Source organism: Danio rerio, chromosome 19 (genome assembly GCF_049306965.1).
Source record: "Danio rerio strain Tuebingen ecotype United States chromosome 19, GRCz12tu, whole genome shotgun sequence".
Classification (NCBI taxonomy): Eukaryota; Metazoa; Chordata; class Actinopteri; order Cypriniformes; family Danionidae; genus Danio; species Danio rerio.
In genome coordinates, this window is record NC_133194.1 from 37,465,142 (window position 1) to 37,490,514 (window position 25,373).

General features: G+C 34.5%; 2 protein-coding genes across 5 annotated transcripts; one reads left to right on the plus strand and one right to left on the minus strand.

Moving 5' to 3' along the window:
* The first annotated feature begins 1,421 nt into the window (after positions 1–1,421).
* zgc:91910 lies at positions 1,422–5,344 on the plus strand. Of its 3 annotated transcripts, none has more exons than XM_073930779.1 (5): positions 1,448–1,536; positions 1,928–1,955; positions 2,039–2,181; positions 4,521–4,651; positions 4,772–5,344. In XM_073930779.1, the coding sequence occupies exons 3-4, from the start codon at positions 2,047–2,049 to the stop codon at positions 4,614–4,616; spliced, it is 231 nt and encodes a 76-aa protein (XP_073786880.1). In that variant the 5' UTR covers positions 1,448–1,536; positions 1,928–1,955; positions 2,039–2,046; the 3' UTR covers positions 4,617–4,651; positions 4,772–5,344. The 3 variants fall into 3 exon arrangements, with proteins under 3 accessions (NP_001003731.1, XP_073786880.1, XP_068071218.1); XM_068215117.1 differs by having other exon boundaries at positions 1,448–1,490; NM_001003731.2 differs by lacking the exon at positions 1,928–1,955 and having other exon boundaries at positions 1,422–1,490.
* Positions 5,345–7,600: 2,256 nt separating this feature from the next.
* Positions 7,601–24,149, minus strand: bmp8a (bone morphogenetic protein 8a). Of its 2 annotated transcripts, none has more exons than NM_001044971.1 (7): positions 23,711–24,149; positions 16,586–16,778; positions 13,423–13,571; positions 11,823–12,005; positions 11,652–11,728; positions 8,415–8,525; positions 7,601–8,001 (listed from the first exon to the last, which is right to left on the minus strand). In NM_001044971.1, the coding sequence occupies exons 1-7, from the start codon at positions 24,147–24,149 to the stop codon at positions 7,852–7,854; spliced, it is 1,302 nt and encodes a 433-aa protein (NP_001038436.1). In that variant the 3' UTR covers positions 7,601–7,851. The 2 variants fall into 2 exon arrangements, with proteins under 2 accessions (NP_001038436.1, XP_073787051.1); XM_073930950.1 differs by lacking the exon at positions 23,711–24,149 and adding an exon at positions 20,866–20,988 and having other exon boundaries at positions 7,604–8,001.
* Positions 24,150–25,373: the final 1,224 nt, after the last annotated feature.

Below are 25,373 nucleotides of genomic sequence, written 5' to 3' on the forward strand. Positions count from 1 at the left end.
TCCGCTTTGGCGACTCCGGATTAATAAAGGGACTAAGCCGAAAAGAAAATGAATGAATGAATGAATGAATGAAAGTGATATTTATCATATATATTTGTTATTTTGAATATATATTTGTTTTCTGCATTTTTATTCACAGAATTTCCTTGTCCATAATGCATTAATGTTGCCGTTATTTTAAATATCAAACACATGTCGTCACCTTACAATTATAAGGTTCTGTCTGACATTTTTGTGAAAATTGAGTTATTGACATATTCTTATCAAATGACAACTTATTTACATTATGGGATGTTTTTTTGTTGTTGTTTACATTTTAAGCCTTTTTATTTAAAAAAACAAATGTTACACACATACTGTTTGCTATGGAATGCAAAAACTTTGAAGCTCATTTTCCCAAAATCATTCAGAACGTAGATAGAACCTTATAATTCCAAGGTGACGATGTGGAGACAGATATGTTTTGATGCCTGAACTCCATGGTTAAGAGTGTAAGAGAAATATAAACAGATATTTCAATTTACTGGCAACATATACATTCTCCTAGTATATGTTTTTTTTTCTGTAAATGTCGCATCCATAACGCTGGAATCAGCCTAGTATGTATTTAGGCTCATTTTATTGTTTATGTTCGTGAATAAATTTTAACCTGTAAAGATTAACTTTATACTCTAGAAATGTTATAACGTAAAAAACCTAGTATAGTAATTATATATCTATTCAAATCATCATTTGTTTTACAGTTTGATTCAATATTGGTGACTCAAATGTATGCCAGTTTTGTAATTTAGATATTGAAACAACTGAACACTTGTTTTTCCAATGTAATGAGGTACAAAGATTTTTTGGACGAAGCAGTTTGGATACAACAGAAAATATCTATAAGACTTGTCTTCTCATGGTAAATTATTAAGTTTGGCCTAATACTTAAGGATATAAAGATATCTTATATATTGAATAATTTGATGTTATTATTAAAATTCTATATTCATAAATGTCAATTTTTCTAAATTCCCCCAAGACTAGTGGTGTTTAAAGAAGAATTTGTGATAAATTTGAAGACATTAAGAGAGATGAAAAGCCAAAAAGCAAGATATTTATAATCATCATTAGAGGATTTTGGTTTCATATTTTGAAAACTTTAACTCCTCTGCTACTTAATTTTCTTTAGCATTTATTTTATTTGTTAATTTTTGTTAATTCATTTAATTTATTTATTTATGTTGTATTATTAATGAGGATGGAAAGAATGTGAATGTATGCAAATTGATTGTTATCTCAGACTTTTGTTTCATTCTAAAAAGTTGTAATGCCTATTCTGTTACTGTTCAAGCATTGTTAATAAAAAAAACACACAATCTAACAAAAAGTTTTACAGTTTGAATTGTCGAGGAAAACCTTTATTATGCAAACACTTCTGACGGAACGGAAGCTGTAGAATCGCGTCAGTAACAGTTTAGCGGTACTTCCTATCGTGTCTTGACGCCGAGGTATTGTCTCTAAAAACTGATCAATATTCGATATTTCTCCATAAATGTACGTTTTTAGATGTTTATAAAGGCTCGTGTAGGCAGTGTTGCTTCTATTTCTTTTACGTGTGTCTGTTTAACTACACTGGTTAGAAGAGTTTAAAGAAGGCGGATAAGCTACCGGCTAATGTGATCTTCACGCTCTCCTGAGTGTGATTTTTGGGTTTTAATTTGGGATTCTCCTTCTTGAAAGTGGACAATATTAGCTATTTTTTACATTTCTAAACTCTTACTTTACATTTTTTTATTTATTAGTAAAGCCTAATAATAAAAATACGCATTTTTCTGGCTTAATTTAGCATTTGGCTGTGAATCTGATACTTACTCTTGGCAATATTCCACACAATGTAAATATCCGTCATTTTCATATGTTCATATTTTTTCAAACCACTCCTCAGTCTCAGCCATTATTCACTTTCTTTTCATGTAAGCAAAAAGACAAACATGACTGACACTGTAAGGGTTATATATTTCTATAAACCAAATCAGTAAATGTCTATTTGTTTCAGAGAAGGCCATGGCTCGTGGGCAGCAGAAGATCCAGTCCCAACAGAAGAATGCAAAAAAGGCAGCCGAGAAGAAGAAAGCTCAAGGAGCCGATCAGAAGACTGCAGCCAAAGCAGCGCTGGTCCACACATGTCCTGTGTGCAGGGTGAGACATTTATATGACCTACATTGTGGACATGGTTACACAGAATGCAGGTGAAAGAACACAAATTCACCAAAAGAACATATGATTTTGAGCTGTAACCGTTATCCTTGGTGATTTAGAGCAGGCATGTCAATGGCTACCAGTATGAAAAAAGCCTGTGTGGGCAAAACAGAATTAACATGGCCCTTGACGAAACATATGTCAGGGTATCTGCAGGATCTTAAATTACAAAAAAAAGATTTTTAGGCCTTAAAAAGTCTTAAATCTACTGAAATATTGTGATGTCGTAGGTCTTAAATCATTTTATATTGGTCTTAACTTTTAATGTCCATTTAAAGCTATACCCAATTGGGCCAATAGCCATCCAATCACTAACAACATATTTCAATAAAGGTTTGAAGAAAAGTTTATTTATCAATTCTATTTACTTAAGTAAACATTGGATTAATTATTTCCTTACAATAACACTTGTTTTTAAGGTTTTTTTTTTTTTAAGGTTTAACCTAGCTATTGAAAAAATCTTTAGTGTTAGCCTTGTGCAAGTCTGAAACTTCATTCATTATTATGGTCTTAAAAAGTCTTATTTGACTTGATGAAACCTGTAGAAACCCTGATTCATGTCTGATAATGAGAACTGCAAGAAACTGAGGATTTGTAAAATTATTAAGGGGCTAGTTTACCCAGAAATGAAAATTATTAATCACTCAATTAATCATGTTGTAGCAATTCCCTGAGACCTTTGTGAATATTAGGAACACAAATTAAGATATTTTAGGTGAAATCTAATAGCTTTTTCTTCCTCTTCTGTAGACTGCAATGGTACCGAGATGTTAAAAGTCCAGAAGAAGAATCCAAAACATTTTATGTGACTTCAGTGGTTCAACTGTAATCATATGAAGCTCTAAAACACTTGTCCGTCTTAAAACTGTAAATATGACTTTGTCCACCTATACCTTCTCTTGCTCATCAGGTTAACTATGGGCAATATGACATTGACATTAGAGTCAGCAGCGCAACTCGCTAGTGTTGTATTGCAAATGTAAGCATTGTATATTAAACACGCACCCTGATTTGATGTGGAAGACATAAGATAACAAAGTTATTTTGTTCGGCACACATGATTACCGCTGAACCACTGAAGTCACATGAAATATTTTGACAGTTTTTGGTTCTTTTTCTGGACTTTGAATGTCTTGGGACCATTGTTGTCGATGGAGGATGAGGGAGCTCTTAGATTTAATCTAAAGTATCTTAATTGTGTTGTGATGAACAAAACATTGCAGGGGATTGGAAACAACATGAGGGTGAGTGATTAAAAACTGAATTTTCAGTTTTGGTTAACCCTTTAATCTTGACAAACTTTTTTATATAAACATCCATGATATGCGTTTATTTAAAATACAACTCGTGTATGCGATTGTAAACCAACAGCATCAGCGCAAGAGTTATTGCCCTCTCATACTTCATTGTTGGCTGGCATGAACATGCTCAGGGATATCTGCCTAGGTGTTGTAGATTTTAAAAAATATTGTCCTCTGTACTAATAGGTACTGGAATTGTAAAAACGTCCAATTCATGCAAATATTTGAGTGCTGTTGAGCACGTTCATAAACAGCTGATTGGCCATTGATCTCAGTAATCTGGCAAGTTTAAACACAGAGACACTGGGCCATTTCACAGCTGCGTTGACCCATCAGTGGATCATTCATTTGTTAGCTCATAGATTGATCAGCTGAAAATGTTAGCAGGAAATTGACTTTTTTAATATATTATTATTTTATTTTAGTTCCAGTTGGTACCATAGTCAATACATTTAACAACTCTACTTTGTTGATAACAGGGCTTATTAATGTAACATTGAAAGTTACTTTCACTAATAAAGATTGCAGTATTTCACCATGAGTCACATATTTTAATTTATATTTACCTGTATCAGGGTTGTCAAAAGTATAGTTCGCTACCAATCTGTATTGAATTTCTAAAAATGTTAATTTTCCACTATCATTTGAGCACTGTTGAGCGCATTTAAGCAATGCTGATTGGCCATTATGATCATGCTCTCACCAGAAATGAGCAAGCGCAGCAGTTAAATGTTAGTAGGACATGGACGTTTAAAAAATTACAGTACCGATTGATAGTGAACTCAACTTTTGACAACCCTGACCTGTATGTGCTTTTTAGATTGTCAAATTTCTGATGGCCATGACTTTTTATAAATCACCAAGAACCATATTTTCAGCGTTTTCTTGTACTAATGAAGAAAAGTAGCTGTTCCCAATCGTCTCTGTGCATGCTTGCTGAGAAATGTTTTTTTATATATATATATATATATTGTATAGACACAGATGCCAGACCCCAAGACATTTAAACAGCATTTTGAAAGTAAACACCCAAAGTCCCCCATGCCTGCTGAGCTGGCAGATGTTCAAGCCTAAAGGATGTAAGAAACCAACATAGACCTAACGCAGAGGTGAGTCTAATACAAATGTTTCTATGATGTAATTGAGAATCAAACCTAAAAGTACTGTAAATAAATTGCGCAACTCTAACGCTGGGATTGAACTTATGAATGATTGTCCCCCTTTTTCAGACCCTGGAGAAAGAAATGTTATTCGACTCAGCTGACTGACTTGATGTATTTCACAAACATGGACCACGTGGATGCCATTACAAAGGAGATCTTGGGGTGAACTCGAGCACACCAGCACACTTTTTTCTTTTCTTTTCTTTCTTTTTTGTTGATATTTTTATATGTGCATATAGCTTCCATCTTTTCAAGTGTGCGGTGAATTGACAGTCTCATTGCCATGTTCTGTATCTCGCCATATTTATTCACCACTTTTCCAATACCCTGTGGCGCTTCATCCCTGTAAAGTAAGATTATATTTTAAAATAATATTAGGTGCTGCAATCCATAAAAATGTACGTGCCCTGATCTTTTAACTGTGAACCAAAATAGAAAGGTGCACCACTGTGTATTACGATTATGCATTGACTAGGATTGGGATTGAGATGCATTGATTGACATGCTTAAAATGATCACAAATGCAAAAATTTGCACCTGTTCTAGCATTCAGTATAATGAGTCGGGACCCACAAATATGCTTTTGTTACTTTGTTTTCTAACGTTTTCAATAAATGTATATGCATATAGTGGTCCAAATGTGTGTGTCATTGTTGATATAATAACATTATTTTTGTTTGAGCGGAAACCAATTTTTAGGTTTAGCTTATAGGCCATACGTCAGAGGTTTAGCCATGACAGGATATATTCGTACATTATTGATTGTTTTCTTGTTGGAAAGAGGTCAAATGAGTCATTTTTACTGTTGATCATCAGTTGGCAGCCTTTTAGATAGGCCTGCGCAAAAATATTCTTGCTTTAATATGGAGTAATACAGGAGATTATAGTGTGTGTGCATTTAAATACACTTTCTATGTTAACTGTGTTCTGAGAGCTCAGTTCTTTGTATGTAGATTAATCAAGCTAGCTGGATTTGGTTATTGATGATTTGACATGATCCAGGATCGTTTCGTTTTTAAAAATTTATTCAAGAGTTGTTGTCATAGCAACAGGTCAGGCAGCTCAAACCTGCTCGGGAGCAGGCTTATTTCACATAAACAGGATTAGATCTGGGCATTTCAAGAAAAGGTAATACTGACAGCATGTACTAAATGCTGAAATTTCCTTACAGTAGTAGTTATATTAGGGTTCATATGGTCATGGAAAACCTGGAAAGGTCATGGAATTTTGACATGGCATTTTCCAGGCCTGGAAATGTTTTGAAAAATCAGAAAAATCCACAATTTCGGAAAATTCATGTAAAACAGATAAGTAACCTATATAGGTTAGTTGTTTTTACTACTTTTCTGTCCTTGACCAAATACATACTCGCATTATTAGTGCGGTGTAAGCATAATCTAAATCAATTTTACATAGATATAAATATAAACTGAATCTAAATTAAAAAAAAAATCTAAAAAAATATATATAAAAAAAAACTCATGGAAAAGTCATGGAATTTTAGTAGTAAAAATGTGTATGAACCCTGTTATACGCACTTGGGAAAATAGTACAATATTAAAGAAATAAAAGTAAAATAAATAAATATATATATATATATGAATACAGTCTGCACTCTGAAATAAAAGTACAAGAACCTTCACAGGGTGGTTCTCTTTTAGATACAACTGCATAATATTTGATAATGGACATGAACAATATTCAGCAGTTTTTTTTTGTTTTTTGTTTTTTATGAATAATAATTTATGCAGTCATGCACGTGTTTTGACGACTAATATGATGATGATTTGATGCTTTGAATAAGTTGCTGACACTTTTATTGATTTTTTTTAATGCAAAATTACTTGAAACTGCCAGTTATTCCTTACGCAGCTTAAGAAACTTGAATAGCCTTAGGCTACTATATTATAGGTTCATCCAGGCATTTTAATCTGAGTCCAGGATCTGAGAAATCGTTTTATTTTAATTGAGGTACAAAGAATGGACCCCAGAGCTACCTATTTTGATTTTCTCAGACATATTAAAATAAGTGCACAAAAGTCTCTCTCACACACCCTTACTATACTTCATATAGAAAGCTTTTTTTTTTTTTTTTTTTTTTTTTTTTTTTTGCAATGCCATGGATCAACAATAAGAATTTTACCACTTTCCAACAGTAAAAAAACAGCAACTATAAATGAAGTTTATTTATAAACAAATTTTGAGAGGATCACGTGCTTATGATTGTTCTTAGCTGGTCCAACATCACCTCATGATTGATTATCCAATCAGACGATTCCTAACTCACTATAAATAACCAGAGTTTTCTTTTCTCAATATCTTCGTCTTGGAGAATACCCTCCTTCCCAAAGCAATGTTCATCGACATCTACCTGAGCTCAAACTCCCCTCACGCCCTGCAAATGGGACAGCATGTCAAAAACGAGCTTTATCATCAATCATCAGCTGTGTGAACTCATATAGAATGCTAGATGGTTTCAGGGCTTTGCAATCAAAAAATGTTATTATAATGGAAGTCAATGGGCCAAAAACAGCCACAAATATAATGCAAGGATAAGAAACTTCTGTGTATTGTTGAATAATAAAAAAGCTTTTTTTTCCCCCAATTATGTCTCAAAATACGATTTATCACTGAAAATCATTCCTTTTGCTGAAACAGGAAAAGTTGTGGCCAAATTAAGCCTCAATTACCTCAGAGTGGATGAAAATATCCCCAAAAGCACACACAGGTTAAATATTCACATCAAAATGAGCAATGTGAGCTAACAAAGTAAATGATAAACTTTGTGTGTGGTAAATAAAAAAAAGTGGATGTGATGGTCAAAGCAACAAGCTTTTGTAAAATGAACACCCCAGCTTTTGTCTACTTCCTACATATGCACAATTAGACAGCTTGTATGTGAAAAGTAGATTTTTATTATGGGATGGATTCCAACCTTAAATTCTCTCTTAAATCCTCCAAAAAATGGTCACATGCTGATAAACCATCATGACGCTTTAATAAATATCATTTGTCAATCATTTGGGACAGGCAGAAGCGCTCGTTTGGCTATATAATATTTTAATGACTGTATATTACAAATGGTGGCTGTGAGTATTATAACAAATCTACATCGTGTCAGATTTAAAACATGAATGCGTGAGGGGCTATAAACAGCCACAATTCTTGACCACCATATTTCGTTGTTTCTTTAGAATAACGTTGTTGTTGTCATCATAGAAGAGCACAGCGATGGGACTGAGTTTGGTTGGAGCGCAGCAGGCTTTAGGCACTTCATCTGGTCTCAGAAGATGAACCTGCCAAAAGAGACAGGAGGCACACACAAATATACAGGGTGGGTGAAAAGTAACTAGGCATTACAAATTGTTAATATCCATATTTTAATGTTTCCTTTCATGGCTACTATTGACACAGGAAATATGAAATTCACTGGGAAACACTCTCACATACACTACGGCCAATTTAGTTTATTCAATTCACCTATAGCGCATGTCTTTGGACTGTGGGACAATTCAGAGCACACAGAGGAAACCCAGGCCGACATGGGGAAAACTTGCAAACTCACACAGGAATGCCAACTGACCCAGCTGGGACTCAAACCAGCAACCTTCTTGCTGTGAGGTGACAGTGCTAACCACTGAGCCACCATGCCGCCCCATAGTTCATTTTGTAATCTGATAAAGAAACATTATAAGTACAGATCACGTACCAGCAGCTGGATCATGGCATGGTTTGTGGCATTCATACAAGAGCCCAGAGGATAATCACATTCCCCGTCACAATAATACGCAGAATAACCTGTAGGGGCCAAAACCCAGTCCTGAAAAACAAATATACATTAATATATATATAAATTATATACACTCCAATGGCCAAAGCAGATGATGTTTTGTTACTCCACATGTGTGTTTGTTCAAACTGTGGACAAACAAAAGGGGTGGGGGGTGGCTGGGTCTTAATGAGGTTCATCATCATCATCATAAAAGGAGACGACCTGATGGTTTGCACCTTCATTGTTATTCATTGTGCTCAAGGAGCAGTAACGTCATTCAGGGATGTAGACCTACTAGGCTATGGTGTATACAAGGGTGTAGCAGACATTTTAAACGTTTGTGTGTGTGGGGGGGGGGGGGGGTAGCTGAATGAGATCCAAAAGTTTACGTTCATATAACTATTAATCACATGTTTTTAAATGGTCTGTCTCTAAAAGTGAGAGGGACGTATCTCTCCCCCCCCCCCCCGTCCCCTCGGTTGCTACGCCCCTGGGTGTATATAAAGTAATAATATCATGTAGTCCTATGATGTCAGCGGATGAGGAATCCACTTACAATATGCAAGATTTAAATGCGTGTGCGGCTGTGGACTTTTTGTACTATGTGTTTTTTTTGTGGTTGTTTTTTTGTTTTTTGTACTATGTACATTATAAATAAAGCCAAGACGCTCATTTTCTATGATCTTCAGCTAGTCACTTGTCCTTATGTCTTCATTTACTCAGTGCTACACCCTAGCACCTGAAATTTAATACCTGAATGATTTGTAAGGTCAATTGATATTACAAATGTATCAACATGTATTTTATTTAAGGCCTTTAAACAATTTAATGGATTAAAACAGTTCAGATTGCTGACTGACTTGTAGTTTATTTATCATGTGGAAAAAAAGTCACTAAATTACAGAAACATTTATATTCTGTGGACACGAGCACTAAACCGTGTTACTGGCGCCATCTATCGGTGGTGTGTGGAACTGTCACGACGTGGAGGTACAAATTGTAGACCTATTACAGTTTTTTACAATGGCTATGACAGTTTTTTCAATACATTTAACAAGTTTGCTAAACTCTTAACGCAGCAACACACCTAAAACACAAAATTGACAAAACAGTTAATTTTATGCTCAAAATCACACATTGTAAACTAAACCTCTAAACTTCTTTTCAAAATACAATAATAAACGAACACACTACACCATGTCTAACAAAACACTGTAAACATGTTTCAAAATGACATAATTGTTCAAAACACAAACACACGTTCTCTTCCAGCAGAAACATTCAGTCAATCAGAACACACTGACAATAAAAACACTATCATCAGCTGACATTACAGAAACTCCATTAGCTTTGCCCTTATATTTTAAGACTCTCTACATTTTCATTTTGTTGGGTTTAGTAAATGCATGCATTTTCTTTATTTTACTACAAAAATTCAATACAAAAAAAAGAAAAAAAATTGCTTTATAAAATTTACAGTTGATGTAAAAAATACAGACACAGAATTGCTGCAGTACAGACTTTATTTGGAAAAGGACATCACTGCAAGATATACAAACAGAAAAAGCAACGCAATTAAGTATAATAAAAAACTAAATAATTTTCTATTCTGCCTGGTATTCTGCATTTGCCCGACTTCTTCTCTGGCCCAGCATGGTAACGATGGCCCTATGGCCTATTATGTTTCTCATACGGCGACGCCTTTTCGCCAAGTTGAAGCCAGTCTCGTCAACATAGATAATTTCATGTGGGACTTGATTGACCTCCAATTTCATGACTCTCTAAAAGTAATTAGACACAGTGTAAATGGTTCACTGTACTATAACTAATGTATGTACTAATGAACGCCAAGTTTGAAGAGTAGGTTACTGCAAAACACACTGTGCATAGTAAAGTAATGACTGTATTGCATAATCTTATCTGGGCGTATTGGTGATGGAGTTCTGTAATGTGCTCACTGTTCCTTTCAAAAACCTCATGAGTCCTTTTTTAGAACATACAGAATGATCATGTGATTTGAAAAATCTCAACCCATGAGTGTGCTTTCTATATGGGAATCATGTTCATATGGGAGATGGGAGCTGTCATATATATATATATATATATATATATATATATATATATATATATATATATATATATATATATATATATATATATATATATATATATGAGGTTTTTGAAAGGAACAGTGAGCACATTACAGAACTCTGTATCTATATATACAGGGAATATATTTGTGTTTCAATTGACAATATGAACAGCTATTTACTGTGGCTTTAGCCTATACAGGTTCTATTTAGAACATGATGTTATCTGTTCTGACATACTGTGTGAAAGCATTGGTAAATTGGACTGTAAAATGACATTGTTTTGGTTTTGGTTGAGTTTGTGTGTAAAAGAAGTTCAAGCATTTTAAATTTGTGTTAACTGGATGCATTTTGTGTCAAAGTAACAAGAAATGTGTTAATTGTATAGCCCACGAAGACGGATGTTGTGCTAACCGTGTTAAAAGTTTAGGAAACTTGTTAAATGTATTGAAAAAAAGTGTCATAGCAATTGTAAAAAACTGTAAATATTATTTAGGTGACTATTAAACTAATTAAAGACTATTAAAAAATAGAAATAATCATTAACTGTGTGGCCAATATCAAATATTTGTATAAAGAATATTATAAATTATCAATTTTGAATTTAGTATTGCTATACCTTTCTATTTATTTTTTTTGTTGGGGTGGGGGGAGGGGGGTCTCATATTCCTTCTTTTTTTTGTCCTCGGCTGATCACATGCCTGATTAGGCATGTTAGTTTAATTAGGCAAATCAGTGTAATGATGGTTTGTTCTGAAGACATTTAAAATATATAGCTTAAGATGAATAATTTTGACCTTTTTAAAAAATGTAAAACTGCATTTATTCTATCTTTATTCTAGGCTTATTAAAACAAATAGGACTTTCTACTGAAGAAAAATTTAAGAAAATACTGTGAAAATGTCCTCATTATTTGGGAAATATTTGAAAAAGAAATTCACAGGAGGGCGAATAGTTTTGACTTTTTTTTTTTGCTCTAGTTGTTTCCTCTTGGTGAGCAAAACATATTAATCAATGTTGTTATTGTTTTTTTTAAAGATCTTTTTCTATGTCTAACAAATGTAGAAAAGCCAGCATTTCTCACCTTCCAGCCAAGGTCGCTGAAGCTGACGTAGAGTTCATGCTTCTTACAGGCCTGCCGTCCACTGCTATGATTTTGGTCTGGAATAAGTGAGAAGATCACAGCTCAAAGGCAAATCATTTCATACACTCCTGTAAACACAGTCTGCCTCTTAAACCGCTTAATGTGGCTCACCAAATATGCCGGGTCTGTTTGGGTGTGGCAGGTCATACTTAGTTTTTTTCTTGCGTTGATTGGTGTGTTTCAGAGCACGCGGTGGGCGGCAAGGGGCTTGACTAGCTCTGAAGAACGTCACCATGAACGGCTGCTTAGAGCGAGGCCCACGCCGACCCACCAGACCCACCCATGACCTGTGATCTGGGAAAACATTTAAGCACTTTAATAATGACCTTGGAAACTACACTGTAAAAAGTGATTAGTTACTTAAAAAAAAAAAATAGATAAACCTGTTGTCTTAAAGGTGCTGTATGTACGTTTTTGACTCTTCTAAAGCATAACAATACCATTATATGTTTGCAGGTATTTCAGAAACATGCTGAGTGAACATTCTTGTTTATCTGAAAAACTGCTGAAGTCAGATATTCTGCTTTGAAAATGTGTTTTACGTGCCTGAATGTCTGTCTTTGTTTTAGTAAGTTTAACCTGCACAATGCCAGTTTAGCCAATTATATTTCAGCACCTTGGTGTCTTGGTGGAAAACCGTATATTTGATTCATTCATTCAGAAAGGCTCTAAAAGCATGTGTCCGTGACTGAGATTCGATCTCCGGTGGACAGCAGCAGACTCCAAAATGAGACGCAGATTCAGAGTTCCACATGAGGTTATAAATTAGCAATCGATATAAGTATTACTAATGTAAACATTAGGTGAGCAGGTTACACTGTAACCCTGTGTACTAACCAGTGACGTCCCCAGAAAATTTTCTTAGGGGTAGCCAGAAGAGGACACACCAAATCTTGGGGTGGCACACACAAAAAAAACTGTATTCAGTGTTATATTCTGTATGAATTCAGTGTTTTTATATATATATATATATATATATATATATATATATATATATATATATATATATATATATATATATATATATATATATATATATATATATATGTGTGTGTGTGTGTGTGTGTGTGTGTGTGTGTGTGTGTTATATATTTTTGTTTCTGGTAAATGAAATAATTGGTTCTAATTAATTCAATTAATTACTCCTGAAATATTGAATATTTAAATAATTCAGCTCATATATATTGAGCACTGTATATACTGCAGATCAACTAAACTGATTTATTGAATTAGAAAGTGGTTTTGAAAATTATACACTTAAACAAAGTACAAAGTACAATGTTCTGTTACTAATCCTGATTCTAGAACAAACCACCAACATTTGGTGTAGTTTTGGCTGCTGCTGCTCTCTTGATGTTTTTCATGGTCTCATATCAATGTACATTAAATAAGCTTATTCCACAAATATATTCAATTGAAATATCATACATTTAAGATACTGTACATGCTAATTAAAGTAGATAAAAAAGATCCATAAAAGAGTTCACCCGATTGCCTCATTTTCCCCCTCATGTGGTTTTAAACTTGTGAGTTTCTATCTTCTGTTGAATATTAGGTAAATTATTTTGAAGAATGAAAATGCATCTTAATATCAAATATAAATCTGCCAATTTGTAAAGGCAGCATTTAGTAGTATTTGCATGCGCCCTCAGCAACGTTTGTGGGGGTTGTTTCAAGTGCGTCTCCATACTATACGTAAAAAATAGCTCACCCTCCTCAGTTTCCACATAAAGGCGGATGCCCAGGTTGCTCCGAGGATGGAGAAGCCAGCGATTGCTTGCAGAAGTCACATCAAATGCCAGCCAACCCTCCTGACCCGCAGGTACAGACTGCATGTCCAGCAGCACCAGCTCAGGCTCCCTGTCAAATCACAAGATCCTAATGGCATTTTCATAATGAATCTTGAAGGTGACATTAATGAAGGAACAGTAATGAACTTTAGTAAAGCATCCAAAACCTCAAATCTGATTCAGTACTTTATAAACTCAGTTGTAAAATAGATAGTTCAGGGCTGTTTTTTTTTTATTCTAGAGGGTATTTGAATGCTTGATTCGGATTTTTTCTCTGACACTTTGAAAAATGCTGGGTTCCACACAATTGATTTGTGTTGGGACAACAAGTAAGTTTACTTGTTAGTCTTTTCCAAATTTAAGTGGATTGAGCATAAAACAATAAAGTTGTCCCCCCAAAAAAATGTTGTTGTATAAGCTTAATTTAAATAAGTCATCTGAGCAATCAGCAAAAAAAAAAGTTATGATAAATTCAACCAAAGTTCACAGAAAAAAAGAAGATTGTTGCAAACAATTTATATGGTCTGTACTTTAAATTAATAAAATTAAGGAATTTATAATTAAATTTAGTAATGTTCAACTAAATTTGTTTGTTTTAATTTAGTCCAAATAAATTGTTTGCAACCACTTATCTTAAAACAATTGAGTAATTCCAGTGAATCATAATTTTCAGTGTTGTTAAAGGCAGGTCTTGACAAACGTAATACAATATCTGAACAATGTCCTTAAATGTGGTTGAAACCAGACCAATTCCACTGAATTATTGGAAAATAAAGGTAGCTTTACTATTTATAATAAATTAATGGCTTGTCATCAATTGTTGCTTATTTCAATAATCTTCTTAAGAAGTAGTTTATTTTCAAAGTTGTCTTTTAAAAGGCACCTATGATGAAAATCAAATTTCATGACATTAAAATGAGGTCCACCGAAATGTGACATAGGAGTGCCGTTTTTTCGCCCACCAAATTGATTGGCAGACGCCACCCTTCTATAATAACTTTAAATATAAATAATTTTTTTTGCAAATAAACTGGAAATAAAATATCTGTTCCAACTCTCTGTTGGTTAAAACGTTTAAAAAGAGCATGTTTGTAAAAAAAAAAAAAAATATATATATATATATATATATATATATATATATATATATATATATTATAATCCTATAGTTAGGTTCAGAAGTTTCATTTATGTAATGATAAGGTTATTAGCTAGTAAATAAAATACCTTTTTTCAAAAATAACACTTTAGACATTTCTTTGGTTTTTAACAAAGTAGATTTTCTTTTGCATCTAAACCAGCTAAATCCACCTCAGCTCTTTTTTTTGCAAAAACTTCTAAATCCACCTATTGGAACAAGACGCTGTAATTAGTTGAAAATCACTAAAGATGCAAATAGAAATTATTTTAACAAACATAAAACCGACACAAACCACTTAAAAGTAAAAATATATAAATCTGTCAAGTGGTGGTTTCGCTGTGATAAACCAGGGAATAAGCAGAAGGAAAATGAATGAATTAAATTTGTCAAGTAAGTGCATTAATCAATAACATTACAACTGACATTAAATCTTAACATTCTATTGTCATTTCTGATAGTTGAGATTTAGATTAAATAAACATTGCAAACAAAGCTTGGTAGTTTCAAATAATCTTGTGTACAAACATTGTGAAACATCAATATCTGTGCATTGTCCGTTAATATAAAAAGCTTATCAGATGTATAGGTTTTATAAAGTAATATAAATAATGTATAGTTTTACACATTATATTTATCTTTTAAAAAATACTTTACATTAGCAAATAAAACACAAGATAGGCCTACTGGGCAAAAAATAGGATGCCTCTCTGAGACTTTGAGAAGCTGTTTTTCATTAATTTTTAAGTTTTGATCTCTTGTTTATCCTTATAGCATCCACGTGGGATATAAATGGCATCCTAACTCTGTCTTTTGTGAAAAACAGTTGTCGTTTAATGTAGAGTAAATTGGACATTAAAAGTAGTGTCGCTCCGCAAAAAAAACATTATGAAAAACATTATATATTTTTTATAATACAGAGTTTTGAGCTAAGGGACATTTTCATTTGCCATTCACTGACAGTCGGGCAGGCTCATCCATTTCATCAAACTCCGTCTTTTTAAATCGAAATCAAAATAAAAAGCGGTCTCCTCATAAAAGCCGGCGTATTAGCGCACTGCTACATTGAAAACATATCATTCAATTTGCGCTTTCTGATTGGTTCTCGAGATATAGCGGCTTTTGCTGTCAAAGACAAGTGCCATTTAGCGGCTTTTGGCAACAAACTGTTATTTCCGAATGCGCAAACGCCGGGATTTAGATGATTCAGAAGCAAATCTATTTGTTGATGTTGTACTACATTCATAAAGCATTCACTCAATGTCGTTAGCTCATTTTTGGTGGAAGTGGTGTTTAGCGGCTTTTTTTTATATACATATATTTATATATAGGTGTGTGTGTGTGTGTACTGCAAATGGCATTTGTGTAACTCATTGTTTCAGAAAGGCAGGAATAAACTTCACCACAATACATGAAATAAACTTACTTGATATTTTTGACTAACGAGCTGTATTTCGGCTTCATTGGTGTCTGTCTCTATCACTGACGGCTGTTTATCTGACATAATGCAGGAGAAGCATGTGGGAGGGGTGGGTGGGGAGAAGCAGCTAATTTAGATTTAAAACCACAGGCTACAAAAACAGCTACATTGTGCTCATGACACCAAAATGGGCAGATTATAAATAACAATAAAATAAATATAATAAATAATCTGATGGGTATTTTGAGCAGAAACTTTACGCACACAATTTAAAGACACCAAAGGCTTATGTTACATCTTGTAAAAGGTGCCCCTTTTTGTAACTAAATAAAAACCTTTTAGCCTACATGTTGCACTTTATATTGCAGTACAAAGTATTCTATTATCATCAAGTTATGATTACTAGACCATATTTTAATCTTTAATTGAAACCACTTGTAAAACCCTATAGAAGAATCCTGAAGGATCCATCAATCATGCCTCCAAGTTTAAATGTCATCCAGTCTAGCTTGCATATCTAAGCACTGACCTGTGTCTTTTCTCCCTCAGGATTTCATAGACAGAGATATGGAGGGTGTGGTTGAAACGCCAACCCATGGTAAGAGTTTTATAGATGCGAAACTCAGCAGCGGTGACCGTCTCTCCCTGAGGAAGCGGAGTGAGATCGAAGCGAAACTCCTTCCAGTATGGCCGAGGCTGGAGCAGATCCTTCTCCTGTTCAACTGTGGTCAGACAGAGAGAAAAAAATAAATAAAAACAACAACTGTGAAACTGAGTCTGAAGACACTTGAGATGAAGAAGACATATACTGAAGGGCTGATTGGCAGGAGATGATGGGGAAACAAAATAGGGAACATTTGTTCTGGTGGAGCGGACTGACACCCACGGCCGGGGCTCTGCAGTGGAGTAATTAGAGGCGTTGTGGAGCAGCAGCAGCTCAGCGCACCACCACTAATTACAGTCCAGCGCTGTATTTTTAGAGGAGTGCCCAACAGTATTTTCATCCACTTCATCTCATCTTTTTTTTCTGGCTTTCAGTGGGGCCTGTAATTCGCCACAGCTGTGTGCCCACTACAACATCACATGGCCTGCATGATGTGGACTGGCCTTTGTAGACACAAGAATAAGAATACACATCGAGTAAACACCATGTTAGAGTCCGGCAGAAGCTTGTGAGAACATGATTTCAACATACGAATAGTCCACTCTTGAAAGTAATAAGCATTTATTGGGACCAATGGTTGCTTTAACATTCATGAAAATCTTTCCAATGCACAAACGTTTCTTTATAGTGGAAAAAAAACCTTTGGTGAGCCAAAACCTACTGCAAACCCAATTTTAGAACTTTATACCACATACTTTTACTTGTTGTGCAAAAATGGTTATTCAGATTATTAAAATGCTCATTAAACTATGGAAAGTTTTTAATTAATTTTATATTTTTGTCCATATTTTTAAAAACCTTTTGCAACCTTTATATTTTATAACATAAATGCAAAAGTACACCTCTTCTAAAATATTATTTGGCAATGCAGTCAGTGAGACAGAAAACAATAAGATAACTTGACACGTGACCTATTCTTCTGTCACGATTATTTATATTTCTTATATATAGCATATATTTTGGATTTTAACTCTTCCTTTGTAAATAGATGTAACTATCCTTATCATCTTATTGTTTTCCTTTGTCATAAATTGTTTTAATCCAATAGGCCTAAGCCTTATAGATTATTGAGTAAAAACTTTTTTGAAACCATTCATGGTTGTTGCACGGTTATGAAGTGGTTTAATACTTAGTATTACAAGTTTAAATCAGTAACCAAAGGGACCTTTAAAATCAGTTTATTTGTTCTCACAGATATATACACAGCTAGTGTTATTCAGCCAATGATGAACTTCCGGTGAGAGCTTTATGTGACTATTTTCAATTTCATAAAGTTCCTTTAACAGCATCAGTGTATATATAATATATCAGTATATACAATATATTCAGTTAAAAAGGAGATAAAAGAGACAAAAAAAAAAGTTTAAACACAGGCACTGTCATTAGCCATAGGTCAGCGCAGAAATTCCATTGAAAATACTGGAGTACAATTAATTTCCATAATTTAAATACATGGCGCCGAAAAATATAATTTAATGCAGTGTTCTTGTTTGGTCTGATACCCACTTTATATCGTATCTCAGCCAGGCAGTGAAGAGCGCTGTTTAAAAAAAAAAGAAAGAAATCAGATCTTAAATGCGGCGATTTTGTATGATGACATATAACCGGAAGCCCTGGGGCTGGCTGACTGAAATCAAAAGTCAGTTTCCATGTGTAATAAATACTACATAAAATACTAAATTATTAATTTAAAATGTATTTTAATTAAAGCATGGTCAGTTAGATCATAAAACAATACATTTAACTATGGCAGAATATATTTGTTCAATTATTCATTGTTTGTGATACATTTAAAACAAAGAATAATAATTGTGTAATTTTTATTATTTTAATACACAATGCAGGCCTGTAGCCAGGGGAGGGTTTGAGTGGTTTGAAAGACCCACAACTCACTGACAAAGGTCCAAAATTTGTTCCACGCGTGAGCTGAGTTGGCCTATTTTGACTGCTATGCCGTCATAAATAGTGAAAATAACCCATTGAAAAAGGATTTAAGACCAAGTGGTGTCGTCTGTTGGCTGTTGCTAGGTGTGAGTACAGCTATTCAGTTTTGGCCAATGCTAACAATTATTTTTCATGAGACCAACATCCAGATGTGCAAGAAAACATACAATATAATGTAAGTGGTCATTTTCCTTACTAGTTTGTTTTTTGGTTTTGAACTTTTATTATAAATCTTGGAACAAAAAAGGACCAATAAAAATGAGTTAGCATCAAAAGTGACATATAATAAAATGAATTTGAATACTATTTTGACTGTTGTTGTTATCCATGCATTTTCAAATGTACTTTTTTTGGTTATGACCATCTGACAATCTATTTCAGCTCAAGTAGTGCTTGAAATGTCACTAAAATGCAGTAGCTCAGTGGTTCTCAAACTGTGTACCCGATTGGCACACAGGCTATCTTCTAGTGGTATGCGGAGGAATCGCTGAAAAATTAAAGTAAAAAAATTAACACACTTTTAACCCTTTGACACATACGATAACAACGATTCATTCATTCATTCATTTTCTTTTCGACTTAGCCCCTTTATTATTCTGGGGTCGCCACAGTGGAATGAATCGCCAACTTATCCAGCATGTGTTTTATGCAGCGGATGCCCTTCCAGCTGCAACCCATCACTGGAAAACATTCATAAACACTCATTCACACACATACACAATGGACAATTTAGCCTACCCAATTCACCTGTACCGCAGGTCTTTGGACTTGCGGAGGAAACAGGAGCACCCAGAGGAAACCCACGCCAACACGGAGAGAACATGCAAACTCCATACAGACCAGCCGAGGCTCAAACCAGCAACGTTCTTGCTGTGAGGCGAGAAGTTATGTATTCTATCATTTGAGGTTATTTTCCTCCCCATACTTGTAATTTTGTTGGGGACGTATCTCGTATTTCTATATCCAAATGTTGACAGGTATAGTTTAATCACTTGCTTCTCTGACACACATAGCCTACTCTAACGAGCAGTAAGCAGATCTAATGTCTAATTTAAATATGTAAATTTAATTCATATATTTAAAATACAAGTTTACGTTTTAGATTTCAAAGACATATAAGTCACATATACATGCAACATATATTTTAAAATTTCTCAAACAGATATGAATATTATGACTGGTATTACCTATATCTATGAGGTCCAAGAAACATTTGCAGGTTTTGATGAATAGGCTACTTTATGATAATACTTTACATTTAAGTACAGCAGTTTTCTTTTATCTTTTTAAGAACAATGCCATTTTAATTAACTTTTAAAATCACATTTGAATTTAAACGTTGACATTTTATTTATCTTTTTGTTTTACCTGTGAGCTGAGATTGCATCAATCAATAATGCAGTGTCAGACACAATGCACTCAATTGAGTGAGTTACGTCACTGTGACAGGTAGGGTTAGGGCTGAGGCATGCAGACCCCTCTCGCTTATTTGGGCCTACTAAGTATTTTAAAACCAGTCATTAGGGTGATACTTGTAGAGTATTTTAATACAAGTCATTATGGTGGTGATTGGAGAGACAATTTTTTTCCTGAGGTGGTACTTGGTGAAAAAAGTTTGAGAACCACTGCAGTAACGTAGCCTAAGTCTAATAATTAAATAGTAGCCTAAATGAGGCCTATAACTACAAAAAGGTCCACTTTTTGAGGAAAAAAAATAAACCCTTTATTCAGGCTGGTTATATATATATATATATATATATATATATATATATATATATATATATATATATATATATATATATATATATATATATATATATATATATCTGTCACAATCTCTTTAAGTAAAAACTTTTATTTTGACGTGTTTTGAATACGTTCGTGTTTCTGTAACCATAACGACATTTTGCAAGATAAAATCATGTGTAAAATACTAATTGACTGTCAGAGCAGCTCTGGAGAAGTTTATGGGCACATTTAGAGAGAATACAGAGGATGAAATACACCAAACATGTAATTATTGTACATGTGAGTATCTGTGTAGGACAAGAAACTGCTCTTCATGTTTACTAAATACATATTTGTACGCCTATTATTCAGACAGGCAGTATAGGCTAATCCACGTCATGTTTAGGTTAACATTACAGCACTAACAGTTACGTTTTTGATTGAAATATATACAAGTTGCAAAATTTCCTTACATGATCCGCGCTATAACGTCTGTCGTTAAAACGGGACGCCGTGATATTTCCCGCGTTTTTCCAGACACAAGGAAATTTGAGCAATAATAGCAGCGATGCCTGTCTTTGGAACAACATTGGTCTAATAAATAAGATAAAGAGGTGATAACCAGCCGTACTGTGACAGGAAAGAGAAGCAGTAATTGTAAATAGGATGTTAAACTGTTGTTTGTTTCGTGACAGATAAGTATCGTCTGTGTTTGGGATGAGACAGGAAGAGATGATGGACTGATTGTGGCTCTGTCTCAGTAAACTGACTTTATTATTATCAATACACATTACAGTCCTTCCAGTCTCTAAAACCAGTGGCATATATGACTATGAACAACTATCTAGGTTACATGTTTGTGCTATAAAACAGTACTTTACAGTTCTTCCCCCACCACCCAAAAAGATTTAGAGATTAAATGTTATTGTATCAGTTAAAATGTCATGCCAAGGGAAAACAAAGACCTTTCCCACTATTTTGACGATACCTTAAGATAAATTAGAATTTCTGTGAACATTTGAACTAGGACTGCACGATATTGGGAAAATTTAACATTGCGATATTTAGCTTTGTTTTGCTGCGACATACATTGCGGAATGAATGCAATTTCACCAGATGTATTTGAATAGCTCTATTAAATAGCTCTATTCAGGTGAGGGTAATTAGTCAAGTTATTGTATAACGATGGTTTGTTCTGTAGATTATCGAAAACAAATTAGCTTAAAGGGGCTAATAATTTTGTCCCAAAAATGTTTTTTTAAAAATTAATAACTGCTTTTATTCTAGCCGAAATAAAACAAATAATACTTTCTACAGAAGAAAAAACATTATCAGACATACTGTGAAAATTTCCTTGCTCTGTTAAAAATAATTTGGGAAATCTAAAATAAAAATTAAATTAAAAGGGGGCTAATAATTCTGACTTCAACTGTATATATATATATATATATATATATATATATATATATATATATATATATATATATATATATATATATATATATATAATTTAATTAATTATATTTATTTAAGATACAGATCAAAGCAAACTGTTTCTTGACTATTAAAGGGCAGACCCCCATACATCTTTTAAAAATGTTTTTTAAGGGGGATCAAGCGTTAATAAGGGGGTCAGACCCCTTAACCCCCCCCCCCCCCCCCCCCCCCGTAATTCACACCCTGATTATAGTGTGGATGTGGCCAGAGATAATGTATAGTTTTGAAGTTGGTTTCAGTTCAGACTCCCGAAACAGAATTGATGTTTAAATTAATGGCCAAAATATGAAAATACATTTTTAGTTTAACTAAATTTGGATTTAGTACTTAAACCTGTTTTATTTCATTCAAAAAAAGGTAACTGTAAGTAAAAGCTTAAAATAAGATACAACGTAACACTGTTAATCATAGTAACCATTATAGGTAATAATTGATTTTATTTATATACATTTGAAGTCAGAAGTTTAAAAATCACTCCGTAAAACAGAAATTGGGGAAAAAAATAAACGGGGGCGAATAATACAGGGGGGCTAATAATTCTCACCAACTGTGTATTTTTGGTGTTGAACGAAATGGTGGCTCAGTGGTTAGCACTGTCACCTTACAGCAAGAAGGTCGCTGGTTCGAGTCTTGGCTGGGCCACTTGGCATTTCTGTGTGGAGTTTGTATGTTCTCCTCGTTTTCACGTAGGTTTCCTCCAGGTGCTCCGGTTTCCCCCACAATCCAAAGACATGCTGGTACAGGTGAATTGAATAACCTAAATTGGCCGTAGTGTATGTGTGTAAATGTACTGGGTTGCAGCTGGAAGGGCATCTGCTGCGTAAAACAAAGCTGGATAAGTTGGCGGTTCATTTCACTGTGGCGACCCCTGATTAATAAAGGGACTAAGCCGAATGAAAATTAATTAATTAATTTATAAAGTGTTTATTCTACATTTTAAATAGTAAACCACACAAATAATACTAAAAAAGCAATGCTTTCTATGTTTGACAGATATAAACTGTCCATAAATAGTTGTCAGAATCACTTGTTGGCGAACTTTAGTTCTTACAACTTTAAACCCAAAAACTTTCCTTTGTAAAATGATTTGTTTTGAATTTGTTTCAGATAAATGTTACTTAATTTTAGGGCTGCACAATATTGGAAAATTCTAATATTGTGATATTTTTTAATTCAGCAATATATATTGCGATATTAATACAATTTTACTAGATGAGTTGAAAAACTATTTTGAAAAAATTTTATCATTTTAGATTGATTGGGATGATTTAGTAGGGGAGTGCTTAAAATATAATAAACAATCTACAAGCATAGATAAATTCACCCGGTGTTGCATTTAAGCTAGAACCACCAATAAACAAAAAGATACAAATAAAATAAACAGTGTTTTGTTGTTTTACGAGGAGTCGAACAGTATTTACGTATACAGTAATTGAATAATCAAATATAAAATAATACCGCACAGTCTTTGTTCTGTAAACAATTCAATAAAATTAATCGTTATTAATTTTTTAAAGTTACAAACAGTACAATTTGAAAAACACAGTCACAAGACTCAAAAACACTTGCAAAATGATCAGTTATAATCCAGACATTGCGTATACACATACAATCCAATCAACATTGCGTATACTCACGATGTGACTATTGTGAATGATTACATTACGATATCGATGCTGAAACGATATATTGTGCAGCCCTACTTCATTTAATACTTCACAAATACACTTCATTACATTTACTTTTCAATTGGGCCACTGTATCTTCATCAGCGTCCCCCTGTCAGATAAGTGTGTTTAACCCTTACCAGCTGTCACTTACCCAGGTTCACGAAGCTCATAACCGTGTCGGCCTCACTGACCACAGTACCAAGCGGCGGCATGTGTGTGCTTAAAGTGGGCAGTGCGGCATGACTGACCACTTCCGGAGTGAAACCCAAACCCGGCCTGTCATCAGCCTCAGACGACACCGCATGATAAAGGTCCAGCATGAAGAGCGGGGCGGAGGAAGGCGGCCGCAGCGGCGGGTGAGGCCTAGGCCGCCCGGGGAGACCCAAAATGGATAAAATCTCCTTCTGCATCTCCTTCTTTTCCCGACCGCTGAGCCGACGAAAGCTGGAATGAACCACTCCTTCCACCTGACCCCAAACACACAGCAATACACACAGAGGGAGGAAGATGGACGGAGGGAAAAGTCGGGTTCGTTTCCTCCCTCTGCTCTGGTGTTTTGAGGACACAATCTCAACCTCGTGTCTGTCCATTGGTGTAGCGAAGAGCCCAGCCGTCTGTAAAGATATTTGTCCTTTTAGCTGTTCACCCGACGTTGGTTTTCCCGGAATGGTCTGACTACCGTCTCGAAGTTCAACCCCGAACAACACTCGAACGTCTAAGCCACTCAGATTCCACAGCAGTCATCGTTATTTGGAAGAGTGCAATGTTTACTTGCTCAGTTTATCGCCTCTTGACAGTCGTTCCTCATGCCGTCACTTTATTTACCAAAGCAATCTCATAATTTATAGTGCACTTACAAAGATGGATGACAATATATCCTGGAAACTGGATTTTGGATGTTGGAAGGACAAAGCACAATGTTGAATGGAAAGTCTTTGGGTAGAGTAACTAAAAACAGCGGTCAACCTTTAAAAAGCACACCTGCTTCTTTTGAGAACTCTTCACTGGTGAAATCCTCTGTTTAATTGAAAAACAAAACTGTCTTGAGGTAATCCATGAAAAGTTGAGCTTTAAAAAAAAAAACAAATAATCCAAAGGATGGAAAATCCAAGGCTCCTGAAAACTCTGAGAAGGAATTGTATTGGTTCACCGCTGAACTTTGTTGAGCTGTGGTATTCTTAGCTTGTGTGCTGCTTGCGCTGGAGGGTTACTCTGAACACAGGCGAGCTCCTTCCCTCCAAGAAACAGGCTTACGCAGAGGGAGGGTTTCCATCATCTCAAACCTCCGCCCTTTTCTCTATCCTGAACCCTTCTCACCTCAGTCTCCATCTGCCCTATCAAACCGTCTCATCTTCTACACATACCTCACAAATTGCTGACAATTATCATGTGGTTTGGAGTGGAGATGTGATCCAGTCTTTGCACAGAATGGGACGGAGTTTGTGTGGCTACAGTAATATGAAAACTAAATTTGTATTCTGTGGGTTCAGCGGTAGCCAAGCAGTGAGAGATCACTGTGTATGAGACGTATGTTGATACTCAACAATTCAATGTATTGTGATAGTGACAATACTGATATCGTGTGCACTTGAAAATATATTATTTAAACTTTTAGAGTGGCTGTTAGGAATATTCAGATTGTTATATTAGTAGTTGTTCATTACAGCACCAAATGCATAAACATACTGCTAAAAAGATAAAGGCAACACATGGTTATATTGTGTTGTTTAAGTGTTCCCTTTATTTTTTGGAGCAGTGTACTTAGGTAAATATTATAAAAATTTATTTCATCTTTATTTCTATAGCACTTTTAC

Excerpts from the sequence above, each read along its gene's own strand:
- zgc:91910 (NM_001003731.2), top strand. The coding sequence starts at position 2,047 with ATGGCTCGTGGGCAGCAGAAGATCCAGTCCCAACAGAAGAATGCAAAA. Across the intron at positions 2,182-4,520 it reads ACACATGTCCTGTGTGCAGG|ACACAGATGCCAGACCCCAA; the intron begins GTGAGACATTTA and ends TATATTGTATAG.
- bmp8a (NM_001044971.1), bottom strand. The coding sequence starts at position 24,149 with ATGGACAGACACGAGGTTGAGATTGTGTCCTCAAAACACCAGAGCAGA. Across the intron at positions 12,006-13,422 it reads TTATGTGGAAACTGAGGAGG|ATCACAGGTCATGGGTGGGT; the intron begins GTGAGCTATTTT and ends ATGTTTTCCCAG. Across the intron at positions 11,729-11,822 it reads AAACAGACCCGGCATATTTG|ACCAAAATCATAGCAGTGGA; the intron begins GTGAGCCACATT and ends CACTTATTCCAG.